The sequence below is a fragment of the Vombatus ursinus genome, unplaced genomic scaffold (genome assembly GCF_900497805.2).
Source record: "Vombatus ursinus unplaced genomic scaffold, bare-nosed wombat genome assembly UNPS02001287.1, whole genome shotgun sequence".
Lineage (NCBI taxonomy): Eukaryota > Metazoa > Chordata > Mammalia > Diprotodontia > Vombatidae > Vombatus > Vombatus ursinus.
In genome coordinates, this window is record NW_020941065.1 from 5,469,825 (window position 1) to 5,483,696 (window position 13,872).

General features: G+C 41.0%; 1 protein-coding gene across 1 annotated transcript in view; it reads left to right on the forward strand.

Annotated features, from left to right (window-relative positions):
• FBXW8 (F-box and WD repeat domain containing 8) overlaps positions 1–13,872 on the forward strand; it is a 112,469-nt gene that overhangs the window by 49,395 nt on the left and 49,202 nt on the right. The window contains exon 5 of the mRNA XM_027864177.1: positions 2,735–2,892. Coding sequence (XP_027719978.1) covers positions 2,735–2,892 — 158 coding nt within the window. The remainder of the gene's footprint in view (positions 1–2,734; positions 2,893–13,872) is intronic.

The window sequence follows — 13,872 nt, forward strand, 5'->3', positions numbered from 1 at the left end:
GTACTTAATAAATGTTTATTGATTTATTCCATTATATTCATATGCTACAGTTTTTTTTTAGCCATTCTTCAATCAGTGGGTATCTCCTTTATTTCCAGTTTTTGCTATCAGGAAAAGTGCTGCTGTAAATATTTTGGTATATACATGGGGACTCTCTATCTTTGACCTCTTTGGGCCCTGTGATGAGGAGTAGGCCTGGTAGGTCAAGAGTATAAACAGTTCAGTGACTTTTCTTGTATAGTTTTAAATTATTTTCCTGAATAGTTGCACCAGTTCATAGCTTGACCAATGGTATATTGATGGCCCTGTCTTCCCACAGCTCCTCCAACTTTGACAATTTCTATCTCTTATCATCTTTGTCAATTTGCAGATCTTTTTAAATTTGCATTTCTCTTATCAGTGATTTAGGTCATTTTTCATGTGGTGGTTGAGAGTTTGTATTTCTTCTTTTGAAAACTGCTCATATACTTATCTGTTGGAGAATGGCTCTTGTTTATATATTTAGGTCAGTTCCCTATATATTTTGGATATCAGATTTTTACCAGTTATTTGATAGAAATTTTCTTTACTCACTGGACGCTTTGCTTTATTCTGGCTTCATTGAATTTGTTCACAAAAAAGCTTATTCATTTGGGGTGATTGAAACTGGCTGATTTATCTTTTATGATCACCTCTATCCTGCACTTTGTTCATTTTTACTACCCAAGTCATAGTTGTGAAAATTATTTCTGTCTTCTCTGATTTAAAAAAAAATTCTTTCACTTTCTGTAAGCTCATAGGTTAGAGTTGGAAAGCATCTGGTCCACCCCATTATTTTACAGATGAGTAAACTGAGTCCCAGAAAGGCCCAAGATCACATAGTGGCAGATCTAGAATTTGCCGGTCATCTAGTCCAACTCATCCCTGATGCAGGACTCTGCTGCTGTTTCCTCAGCAAGAAGTCATACGACTTCTGCTTGGAGGAGAATCTCTCAAGTGTGCAAATTCTAGACCTCCTGACCTTCAGAGCAGGCAGTGAGCAAAACAGCATATTCTTTAATTAGTTTGTCTTCCATCATCAGTGTGGTTAGACACATACCAGGCACGAAGGAGAAGAACCTGTTGGGTTGAAATAAAACCAGCTTTGAAGCAAACATAGCCATATGGAAGGTGGGTCAGCAAATCAACTTACTAGGCACTTAATATACCCAGCACTAGGCTAACGATTGGGGATGCAAAGATAGGCAAAAAATAGCTCTTGTCCTCAAGGAATTTACATTCTAATGGGAAAGACAATGTGTAAAAAAACTGAGTGGATCCACGGCACATAGAAAATAGATGGAAGGCTGTCTGATCAGAGAAGTCGTTGGCCGCTGGAGCGGGAGGAGCGGTGGAAAAGACCTCATGGGATGAGTGGGATTAGAGCTGAGTCTTAGGAGAAGTCAGCAAAGCTGAATGGTGATGGCGGTGAGGACGGAATACTGTGGTTTGTGTCACTAAAGCTGCTGTAACTCCAAAATGGGTCATGTTCTCCAGGGTAGGAGACTTAAAGGAATCATTTGTACTTTCTATAGACTAACTTGCTATTAAACCTTTGAATGAACCTCTACTTTCAACTCAGTTTTGTAATAAATATTCATATAAAAGGAACCGTAAAAGCTTTTGACTATAAATGATCATATTTATATCCAACCATGTAGCACAGTGGATATGAGCATCAGGCCTGGAGTAAAGAAACCCTTAGTTCAAATCCAGCCTTAGACACTTACTAGCTGTGTGACCCTGGGCAAGTCACTTAAGCTTTGTTTGCTCCCGTTTTCTCCTTTGTAAAAGGGGGTAATAGTAGCACCTATCTGCCATGATCGTTGTGAAGACCAAATGAGATAATCATTTGAAGTGCTTAGCACAGTGCCTGGCATATAGTGAGCGCTATATAAATGTTAGCTATTACTACTATATCATCATCAGTATTATTATTGATGCCGATGATGGTGCTGAGTCTATACCCAAGTTCTGGCCTAGCCAGCATTTAACACAATTCCTAGCACATAGTAGGTGCAAAAAGTGCTTTTGTTGAGATTTGACTTGATTGAGACAGCCGTGTGTTGAAATAGCAGCAGTAACATGAGTAAGAGAGTTCTCCTACAAAAACCAAATGAACAAAACTGGGGAGTGTCATGCATTTCAGCAAGAGAGCTTTTCATGAGACGGCAGCATTGTCTGGCTCCTAAAGGTAAGATTTAATTGTGTCAGCAGATCAATTAGTCTTTAGGGACTTCAAGCAGTCAAATCTGATGCGTGGATGAAGTATTAGAAAGCTTGTGCCTACAAAACCATGAGTTCTTAGTGTCTACGTGGCACCTCTGTGTGTGTGTGTGTGTGTGTGTGTGTGTGTGTGTGTGTGTGAATACTGATGCTGCTGAAGATTTCCATTAGTGTCTCTTTACTGTGAGGATATGTAAAATATAGTTTGGTTATTTCAAACATTCTAAAAGAAGAGCCTCCCCCCCTTTTGGATAATCTTGTTATTTCTAGATGGTTCCTATTCTACTGTAGGATCATTGACTTAGTTGGTTCATTTGACATTTTGTCCTTTGGGAATCACTCATTGAATTATCTTATTTGTGGGGAAACGGTGAATTTGCCTTGACTGTCTTATTCCCGTCCTGTTGTTTGAAGGCGCTTCTCTTTCCATTTTCTCTGCAATGGTGCCCTCTGAAACATTTTTGGAACAAAGAATGCCCTTCTCTTCCAGATATACATCAGGGGATGTGCGGTTGTGGGACACTCGCACCTGGGACTACACAGCCCCCATCCTGGAACCAATGCATGGCGCTGCTGAGCCTGGATCTCAGCCACTTGTCTCCTTTGTGAGGATAAACAACTCTCTGGCTGTAGCAGCTTATGAGGATGGTAAGTAACCACAACCCTCCTCCCTATTAAGAAAAAAAAAAAGCTTTACAAAAATTAAGCAGCTGTGGCTAACTCCCCCCCTTCTCGTAATCCTCTATATATACACACTTGCACACACACATGTTCACACACATCCACATACATTTGCCTTTATGTGGGAAAGTTGGCCGATAACCCTAAATGCATTAGCAGGCATTGGAATATAGCACCCATTAAAACTGGTGTTTAATTCCTACTGGAACTGTTGCATTGAATTGGAGTGCCAGACAGACGTCTAGCCAATCCATCTTAAGCAGATAACTTGTTTGCTGTAAAATATTAAATATGCTTTGGCCTACTTTACCCTAGGGAGTCGATTGGTCCAAAGGAAATGGTGTTTGGGTGATAGACCCAAACTTTCTGAGATTATGGACACGAAAGACTACAAATGGGTCCGTTCCTCTGCTAAGCCCTTGCAATGATGTAAAATCTTGTTCTCAGCCTTTCCAGGTTCTGATCTCCATTGTGCTCAGTGGTTCTGCACCTCACAGGAGACCATAGAATATTTCACAGTGTTGGTATTCAAGCCAGAACTCCGCTTCTAATTTCCAGGCAGTACAGGGAACGATACCGTTAGCTGGCTCAGGGGATAAAATTGAAGACAGGCAACTAATGGGGAGCCTTGGACACACATGTTAGATAAAAATAAAAATGAAAACCATAGCTGAAATGATGAAAATATTTCCATCTCAAGTTTTTATCAGCATGAACTTTGTTCTTGTGGTTTGATATTGCTATAAACCATTGATGGTCTGGCTTTTTTTTTTTTTAAGTCTTATATAAGTAGCCCAGCTAAACTGCTTCTGCTGCTGTCATTATTATTAATATTTCATAAATGCTTATTGAGATGCTGCATAGATGCTGTAGCTTTCAGTGGCAGCTTGTGCTCATGTGCTATTTTCCAAATGATTTTTTTTCCCACATAATTTTTTTATGCAAATGTTGCAGTGTTCAAAATTTACTTCGGTGGTTCTAAAGCAGTTTGTGGTGGCTGTTGTGTCTAGCAGTGCCCTTAATAACACATGACTGATTTATTTAAACTTTTCTTTTTGGGGACGCACAAGTCAGTGAAGTCTTCATTTTATATCCGTGGTTGAAATTGGCTTCATCAGCGTTTGACTGCTCTTGCCACTGAACGCATGGATACGTTGCAAAATTATGAAGAAAATGTTTCCAAAGCTTCTGAAAAACTTTCCAGATTTATTTCTTTTTTTCAAAAGCTATTGGGTTTTCTCTTCTCTCTCTCTCTGCCTTTGCTCTTCACCTCTGAACTAGACTTAGAAGTTTGCTGAGCTAAACATCAGCTGCTCCATACTCTTCCGCAGTACTCACATGGTGTCACCTAGCTCAGATCATATTAACAAATTAATATGATGTTAATATGATTAATGCATTAACAGAATAGCTACTCCTGGACAAAGACAATTTGAAGTAAGCACTTAAAATCAGATGTATATTTTATCTTGTCTTTGTCTAAGATAGCTGAAAGAAAATTCATAAAAGAGGTAAAATGTGGCAGATAGGGAGATCACCTCGTAGGGGCTGCTCTTGAGATTTTGTGTCTGTGCTCTACAGGAAAGAAGAGTATCATAATAAAATGGACTATTGAACCTCAGCTAGATGGTTGTGCCAAAGGGAGCCTTGCAATCATTGAGACCCAGTTGAATATCTACATGCATTCACCACAGAGGAATCAGATTCAAAAGAGGAAGGGAGATGGAAATTGTACTGGGGAGAAAGTAAGTCACCCCCACTCCTTTCCACTCTCATTGCCCAGTAGGAACACTGTACACACACCTGGGGCGTTGAGATTTGGCAAGTTGATCCACAGTTGTGATTTTTGAATTCCAACCCACTGGCCTCATCTTTCTTCTGCCTTGTTTCCGATTGTCAGCACTGGCCATTCTCCAGTTTGATTTTACCACTAATTGTGTTGCACGTTACCGTACTGAAATGAATCAAATCAAAATGCTTTTCCTGGAGCATTAGATAAAGCAGGCAAAGGTTCTGAGTAATGAGCAGATGCTGCTAATGCAGGGACAGCAGAGACCTTGCCAGGACTCCATCTGCTCCACGCTTGCCTGACTTTGGCCAAGAGCCACCACTTTGGGGAATTGTAGTTTACTTGAAACCCCCTCCCTGTTCAAAGAGTTTGTCTTGAAAACTCATTCTTTGGTGGTGAGCATGCACACATCTTAGGTGAAAAAAGTTCTCATTTTTGTATGAAAGTGGAGGAGGGAAGAATGCATCCCTGTTCATATTTGTATATTGATAGAGCAGGTAATAGGTCCTTTACCTGCTGCCGTGGAGCAAATCCAAGTGACTTAGCACTTTCACAACTCTGCTGGTATTGTCTGCTCTCTCAATCTCTCATTCTCTCTCAACTTTTCTCAATCTCTCTCTCTCTCTCTCTGTCTCTCTCTGTGTCTCTCTCTCTCTCTCAACTTTTCTCAATCTCTCTCTCTCTCTCACACACACACACACACGCACGCATGCACACACAGTCAGTTGTCAATAATTGTGCCTATCTGTGGTCTGAAATGTCAATTATTTCTCATTATCTGACATTTTAACAATGGATAGTGTCTTTGAGCTTCTCTTTGATTGTGTCCAGCAGTACTGTACACATTTTGGATAAAATCTTAGCTTGAATGTTATGGAGAATAGGTCCTCTGGAGATTTATTTTATAATCCTAGAGAAATGTCAAGGTTTTGAAGAACACTTTGGTGTTGCTAAAATGAGATAGTCATGTGGGCTGACATTAAAAGATATCTGACTCATAAAAGTGAACATATATTTTCAGAGTTACTTGTAAAGGTACCTTTTAACTAAAGGGGGTTAGTCAAATTGCATTTAATAGTAGAAATGGTTTTCCATAGAAACATAGAACTTTAAAACTGAAAGAGACTTTACAGCATGATCATCTTGTTGTAATCTCCTTTTATAGATATGGGTACAGAGGCCCATGGAGAAGGGGAATGACATGTCTCCAGTTGGACAGGGACCCTTTTTGCTTGATTTGCCAGCTTTATAGTTTGTAAGACATAAAAATCCTTTGAAAGACCAGCAGTGGGCATGTTGAAAATCTCAACCTTTTCTCCAGAATGGAATTGCTAGTGCTTCAGAAGAACATTTTAGGTACGATGGAGCCTACCGATACTGCCTTTGTTTCAGTATTTTAGGAGGAGGCTATTGAGATTTAAATTTGTCTACCACCTAAGCATCACAGGCTCAGACTGTAAGAGCTACCTAGAGACCTTAGGGGTCACTTAGGCCAAAATCTTTGTTTTTCAGTTGAAGACACTGAGGCACAGATTGTTTTTGTTTTGTTTTGTTTTGTTTTGGTTAGGCAATGGGCTTAAGTGACTTGCCCAGGGTCACACAGCTAGTAAGTGTTAGGTGTCTGAGGCCAGATTTGAACTCAGGTCCTCCTGAATCCAGGGCCCGTGCTCTATCCACTGCACCACCTAGCTGCCCCTACAGATTGTTTAAATGATCTGCCCAACCCAAGGCCTACCCAAGGTTGTACATCAAGTTGGTCATGGCTGTGTGCCATGTTTTCTAGTCTGTTCGAACAGAACCTCATTGGAGGTGGCAGAGGCAGTTGCTGGCATAAACCATCTCTCATATTTCTTAAGGAGAGAATATTCAAATTAGAGTTACTTATTACTTGTGCTCTCATGTAGTGTTACTTACATGTAAATCTTTTGGCTAGCAGAAGGGTCTAAGTTTTTTCTTCCCCCTTAAGTTTTACTACTAAATTTGTGAAGTAATCTTGTAGAAATAGAGGCTATTGATCCATTCAAAATGACTTGGTGATGATTCCTTGGCTTATTGCAATGGTTTTGCTAAAAATATTTTTTGGTGCTCTTTGAAAGTAGAAGGAAGGAATAGCACAAATTGACTTTCCGGAGGTAATCTAGAGGAATAAATTATCAGAGTCTTTATATTTATTTATTTTTTAAATTTAATATTTTATTTTCCCCAATTACATGTAAAAACAATTTTCAACATTCATTTTTAAAATTGAGTTCCAAATTCTCTCTCTTTCTTCCACCTCCCTCATTGAGAAGGCAGGCAGTTTGATATAGGTTATACATGTGTAGTCATGCAAAACATATTTCCATTAGTCATGTCACAAAAGAAAACATAGACCACAATTTAAAAAACCTTCAGTTCTTCTCTGGAGATGGATAGCATTTTTCATAAGTCCTTCATTGTTGTCTTGGATCATTGTGTTGCTGAGAACAGCTAAGTCATTCATAGTTGAATAAAATATTACTGTTAATGTGTACAATGCTCTTCTGGTTCTACCCATTTATTTCACTCTGCGTCAGTTCATGTTAAGTCTTTATAGGTTTTTCTGAGAGCATCTAGCTCCTCTCTTCTTACAGCACAACAGTATCCCATCACAATCATATACCACAACTTGTTCAGCCATTTCCCAATGGATGGGCATCCCCTCAATTTTCAATTCTTTGTCACCAGAAAAGAGCTGCTATAAATATTTTTGTATGAATAGGTCCTTTTCCTTTTTGTTTTTTTTATCTCTTTTGAGATACTGACCTAGCAGAGGTATTGCCAGGTCAAAGCAAATTTTATAGGCCTTTGGGCGTAGTTCCCAGTTGTTCTACATAATGGTTGAATCAGTTTACAATTCTACCACTCATGTATTGATATCTTAGTTTTCCCCTATCCCATCTAATATTTGTCATTTTCCTTTTCCATCCTATTAGCCAATCTATAGGTATGAGAAAGTACCTTAGATTGTTTTAACTTGCATTTCTCCCATCAATAGTGATTTAGAGCATTTTCTCATATGGTTCTAGATAGCTTTGGTAACTTCATCTGAAAACTGACTATTCATGTTTTATCAATTGGGGAATGACCGTAAATTTGACTCATTTCTCTATATGTGTTTGAGAGGTGAGGACTTTATCAGAGAAACTTGCTTCAAAATTTTTTTTCACAGTTATGATTGCTAACTCTTATTTCCCTCCATCCTGTTTCCCCTTCATTTATTCTATTCTCTCATTCCTTTTACCCTGTCCCTCCTCAAAAGTGTTTTGCTTTTGAGTACTACCTCCCCTAATCCACTCTCCCTTCTATGAGCACCTCACTCTTCTCTTATTCTCTTCCCCTCCTACTTTCCTATAGGGTAAAATAGATTTCTATACCCAACTGAGTGTGTATGTTATTCCCTCTTTGAGCCAGTTCTGATGAGAATAAGGTTCAAGTGTTTCCTGCTACCTCCCCCATATTCCTCTCCACTGTAAAATCTCTTTCATGCCTCTTTTATGTCAGGTAATTTACCCCATTCTACCTCTCCCTTTCATATTCTCCCAGGGCATTTCTCTTTCTCACTTCTTAATTTATTTTTTAAGATATCATCCCATCATATTCAGCTCACACCTGTGTCCTCTGTCTATATATACTCCTTCTAACTGACCTAATAATGAGAAAATTCTTATGAGTTGTAAGTATCATCTTCCCATGTAGGAATGCAAAAAGTTTAATCTCATTAAGTGCCTTATGATTTCCCTTTCCTGTTTACCTTTTTATGCTTCTCTTGAGTCTTGTATTTGAAAGTCAAATTTTTTATTCAGCTCTGGCCTTTTCATCAGGAATACTTGAAAGTCCTCAATTTCATTGAATGTCCATTTTTTCTCCTGAAGGATTATACTCAGTTTTGCTGGGTAGGTGATTCTTGGTTGTAATCCTAGCTCCTTTACCTTCCTGAATATTGTATTCCAAGCACTCTGATCCTTTAATGTAGAAGCTGCTAAATCTTGTGTTATTCTGACTGTGGCTCCACAATATTTGAACTGATTCTTTCTGGCTGCTTGCAGTATTTTCTTCTTGACCTGGGAGCTCTGGAATTTGGCTATAATATTCCTAGTTTTCATTTTGGGACTCTTTCAAGAGGTGATCAGTGGATTCTTTCAATTTCTTTGTTACCCTTTGGTTCTAGAATATCAGGGCAGTTTCCTTGATAATTTCTTGAAAAATGATGTCTAGGCTCTTTTTTTGATCATGGCTTTCAGATAATTTCCAATAATTTTTAAATTACCTCTCCTGGATCTATTTTCCAGGTCAGTTGTTTTTGCAGTGAGGTATTTTACATTGTCTTCTATTTTTTCCATTCTTTTGGTTTTGTTTTATTGTTTTTTGATGTCTCATAGAGTCAATAGCTTCCACTTGCTCAATTCTAATTTTTGAGGAATTATTTTTTTCAGTGAGGTTTTGTACCTCCTTTTCCATTTGGCCCATCTTATTTTATTTTATTTTTTTTGGTGAGGCAATTGGGGTTAAGTGACTTGCCCAAGGTCACACAACTAGTACATGCCAAGTGTTTGGTCTGAAGCAGGATTTGAACTCAGGTCCTCCTGACTTCAGGGCCGGTGCTCTATCCACTGTGCCACCTCGCTGCCCCTCATTCTGTTTTTTAATGAGTTCTCTTCAGTGAATTTTTGTGTATCTTTTTCCATTTGGCCAATTCTGCTTTTCAAGGCATTCTTCTCCTCTTTGGATTTTTATACCTGTTTTACTGTTCGGCCTATTCTGTTTTTAAGGTGTTATCTTCTTCAGTACTTTTTTGTACCTCTTTTACCAAGCTGTTGACTCTTTTTTCGTGATTTTCTTACATCACTCTCATATCTCTTCCCAGTTTTCCCCTATCTCTCTTACTTGATTTTAAAAATACTTTTTGAACTCTTCCCTGACCTGAGAACAATTCGTATTTTTCTTGGAGGCTTTGGATGTAGAAGCTTTGACTTTGGTATTTTCTTCTGAGTGTGTGTTTTGATCTTCCTTGTCACCATAGTATCTTTCGATGGTCAGATTTTTTTCTATTGTTTGCTCATTTTTTCCTTTCTATTTCTTGACTTTTACTCTTTGTTGAAGTAGGGCTCTGCTTCCAGGGTGGAGGGTGCTCTGTCCCAAGCTTCAGGGGTTTTGTGCAGCTGTTTTCAGAGATATTCTAGGGATATCTAGGGAGAGTAAGTTTTCAGCTCTTCCAAGGTGGCATGTTCAAAGGAGAGGTGTGTTTACCACTCTCCTGGCCTGTGCTCTGGTCTGTGAGTGACCACAAACACTCTTTTCTGCCCAAGAACCGTGACGAGTGTTCCCATTTCACTTCAGCTGCAAGCTCTTATCTGCTAGTGTTCCTCCTCACCTTGGGACTGCCACCCAGGACTGTGACCTGGATCCAAGTATGGGCAAAACAACGGAGTCCTGCTTCAGGGCTAGCAAAAGGTCTCCTATAATCTCCTTCTGACCTGTTGTTTGACAGCCTGTGGGCTGGGAGCTCAGAGGCAGCCAGTGCTGCTGCTGATTCAGTCACTCCCAAGGCCTGCTCCTGGTTTGCTGGGGCCAGGGCTGTGCTGGCCCAGCCTGCACTGAACTGCGCTCTGCTCTTACCCAGGTGCAACAGACCTTTCCTGCTGGCTGGGGAGTTGTTTCGCCTTGTTCTTTTGTGGGTTCTGCCACTCCAGAATTTGTTTTAGGGCATTATACAGATCTTTGGAGCAGTTTTGGGGAGAGCTCACTTGAGTCCCTGCCTTCTCTCCAACATCTTGCCCCTTCCCCACCAGTCTTTATATTTAGCTGTGCATAGCTGAGCGTAGACTTTTTCTATTTTGAGATATAAATGGAATTTTAAGTGAACAAATACAATTGCATTTTCCCAACAGTAACTCAGCTTTTGGTAATGTAACCCTTCTCAGTCTAAGCCCTTGAGCCTTAAATAAAGCAGAGATTTGTGCATTTGGGGAATTGACGTGTTTTACTGTAAAAATATGTCTATGTAAGCTGATGTTGTACAGTTGATGTTTCTCTTGGAAAATGATTCCTTTGGTCTCCAGAGGGCAAAGCAAGGTGATGCTGGCTGAGAGCCGTATAGGCAAGAAAACCTGCTCCCTCTGCTTCCATTCACCTTAATTTTGTGCTTGAATTGAAGACTTGTTATCTGACAAGAGTTAGGTCCTCATCCAGGTGGTGCTTTTGTAGCCCTGAGCTAATAAAGGCTCCTCAGTCTATTTAAGAGGCTGTTAAAAGAGCTACACAGAAAGGCCTGGGGCATATGGGCTAGTGGTCTGCCCTTATGCTTCCAAGCAGGCCGGTCTCTGAAGCCTGGGCAGGGCAGCTCTCCATGGCATTGGCACGAGGGCAGGCTCAAGGGCTATTTTTTCAGTTCTTATGGAGCCCTGTGAAGGGTTCTTCTCTGTAGATTTACAAAGGCCTTAATTCTGATTGAGATAAAGCAAAGAGGGACATTCCTCAATTTTTTCTGCCCTCAAGGAGCTTACTACTAAGAGGATACACTGTGCAAACCCATAACTATGTATATTCTATCTACAACGAGGTGGGGCACTAATAGTGGAGGGAGGAGGCACTCAAAAAAGATCTCTGAAAAGAGGCAGCAATTGTGCTGAGATTGAAGGAGAGCTTGGATTCTGGAGATTCCAAGAGGCGTGAGGAAAGAAAACATTGCAGGCCTCAGGCCAGACAGCCTGTGCTGATCAAGGCCCAGGGACCAGAGCAGGAATTTCCCATGTGGGGAACAATGAGGAAAGGAAGCTGACTGTAATCAGGAATAATGACCTGGAGCGAGATTGGGGAGGCCTTTTCAGTGATCACCACAGGAGCCAGTGAGTCCTGAGGGCAAAGGAGAGAGAGCCCCGGAGCCTCCAGAGCAGTGGCAGGAAGGGGGAAGGACATGATCAGACCTGGGTCTTAGGAATGGCCATTTGGCAGCTGGGGGGGGGGGAGACGAGATGAGAGAGGGAGGACAGGGCAGAGGACAATGGAGGAGGGCCACTTAGGAGGTTAGTCCAAGCATCCAACTTTATTCTCTTTCCTTGGGAGGCAGGGTTTTATAGTGAAAGAGCCTGGGATTTGAAGAGAGAGGACTTGGCTTTGGATCCTAGATTTAGAGGAAGCGGGTTCTGAAGTCATCTAGTCCAACCCCCTCATTTTACAGCACAGGAAACCGAGGCCCAGGGAGTGACTTATTCAAGAGGAGACAGCTAATAAAGGTCAGAAGTAGGATCTGAGCCCAGGCCCTGTGATGCCTGTGATGTTCTGTACACTATACCAGCCTGCCTCCAATTGGACCAAAGGACTTTGGACAAGTCACTTTCCCTTTTGGGGCTTTACTTTCATTATATGCAAAATGAATGCTCTCTAAAGTCCTTCCTTCTTTACTTCTGACTTTGTGACCCAGTCTTGTCTTATCTTTATTGCTATAATTCAGATCCAGCTTCCTTTCTGCCATTGGACCCACAGAATCTTAAATTAATTTGTCTGCCTGCCTCCAGCTTCTCTGTCCATCTTAAATGCTATTTCCAGAATCTGCTTTGTTTACTGTCATCCTCTCAGATCCCTTCTTATACCAAGGTCAAACTAGAGAGAGACCTTGAACACTCGAGATAGACCCTAAGAGTGAAGGAGTAAAAGGCTTCACTGAGCTTTCTTTCCAGCCCTTGCGCCTTCAGAGAAGCCCTGGTACACACCCCTCACTCCAAACGAGCCCTTCTGCAGAGTGACAGTCACGGACGACAACGAGGTGAGCGTTGAAGAAGCCGAGAAGCATGGTGGCCCAGAGGATCGAGTGGCGAGCTTGGAGTCAGGATGGTCTGGGCTTCACTCTGGCCTCAGAGGCTCTCCAGCTGTGTGACCACAGGCAGAGGCTTAGCCTGTCCAAACCTCGGTTTTCTCATCCAATAAAACATGGCGGTTACCTCCAGGCGTTGTTGCAAGCATCAAATGAGATAAAGTTTGCAGGGTGCTATGAAAATGTGAGCAGCCTATTGTTCTCACTACAAGACGGCCAGAGAGTGACCTGGGTCACATTTTTATTTCTCATGAATTTTCCCCCTTCCACTGGTGGGCCTGGGCTGATTTACTGCTTTTGTCAACTCTTTGTAAAGAGCTGGCTAATTTTAGTCTTTCTGACCACTAATTACTGACTTTAGGCACTTAATCAGGATAAACCAGATCAGGCTCAGTTGCTTATGTGGCTGGTTCTGGGGCTAGGGATTCCTGCCTAGAATCGGTTACTAGGGAAGTAAACTCCTTACCCCACAGCTGGAAAAATCTACAGTTGGAGAAGCTGCCAAGGCCAAACAGCCTAAATTGATAACTTGTTTTAAATGTATTTGTGGTTCATCGAAAAGATCAAAGGGGAGGGGTAGTGCCAATTGTATTTTTTAAAACCAGTTCAGCAGTTATTTACCTTTCAAGCAATTAACATAATTACCATTATGCTAAGAAGTAATTTTGGAAAGTTCTGCCCTGAATTCTTATGACTCCATCGGGACAGTTTTAGTAGGGACTTATCTTTTTGATGGAAGCCTAATTGCAATTTTGGCTTTGTGCACAAAAACAGAGGCAGCTAATTGTTTAGGCAAATAGCAGATTAATTTAAATATGCATCCCTAATAAAACAAAAATGGTATCCATTATGGTCCTTGTTCCCATGACGAGGAATATAAATATTCCATGGAAGTGCCATTAGGCAGAGGTCTTAAGGATTGTCTACATTATTTCACAGTGGTAGCACTTTCCAGATATCAAGTAATCTTTACAAAAGCTAACATAAATCAGTTTAAACTCATTTATATCCCATTTCCACTATGTGCAGTTTCATTATCACACTCTGGCTCGCCTCCTTTGGGAGATGGGAGGAGCGTGTTGCAAGCTGGCATGGGTGCCCATCCACAGCTGCTTAACAGGGCTTTATGTCTCTTCAAAAACACTAGCCGTCGTTACTCATTTCATCCTTAATGAGCATTCATAGCCTTCATTGGACTAAACACTCCTTTGGTGCCGTAGGAGGGGCCTATCAGGATGGGGGGGGGGGGCATAGTTCCGCTGGGTGCTGTCCCAGGTGCTGTCTTCAGTCCCTGACAGAAGCCTCTCCTCTTTACTTCCACACATTT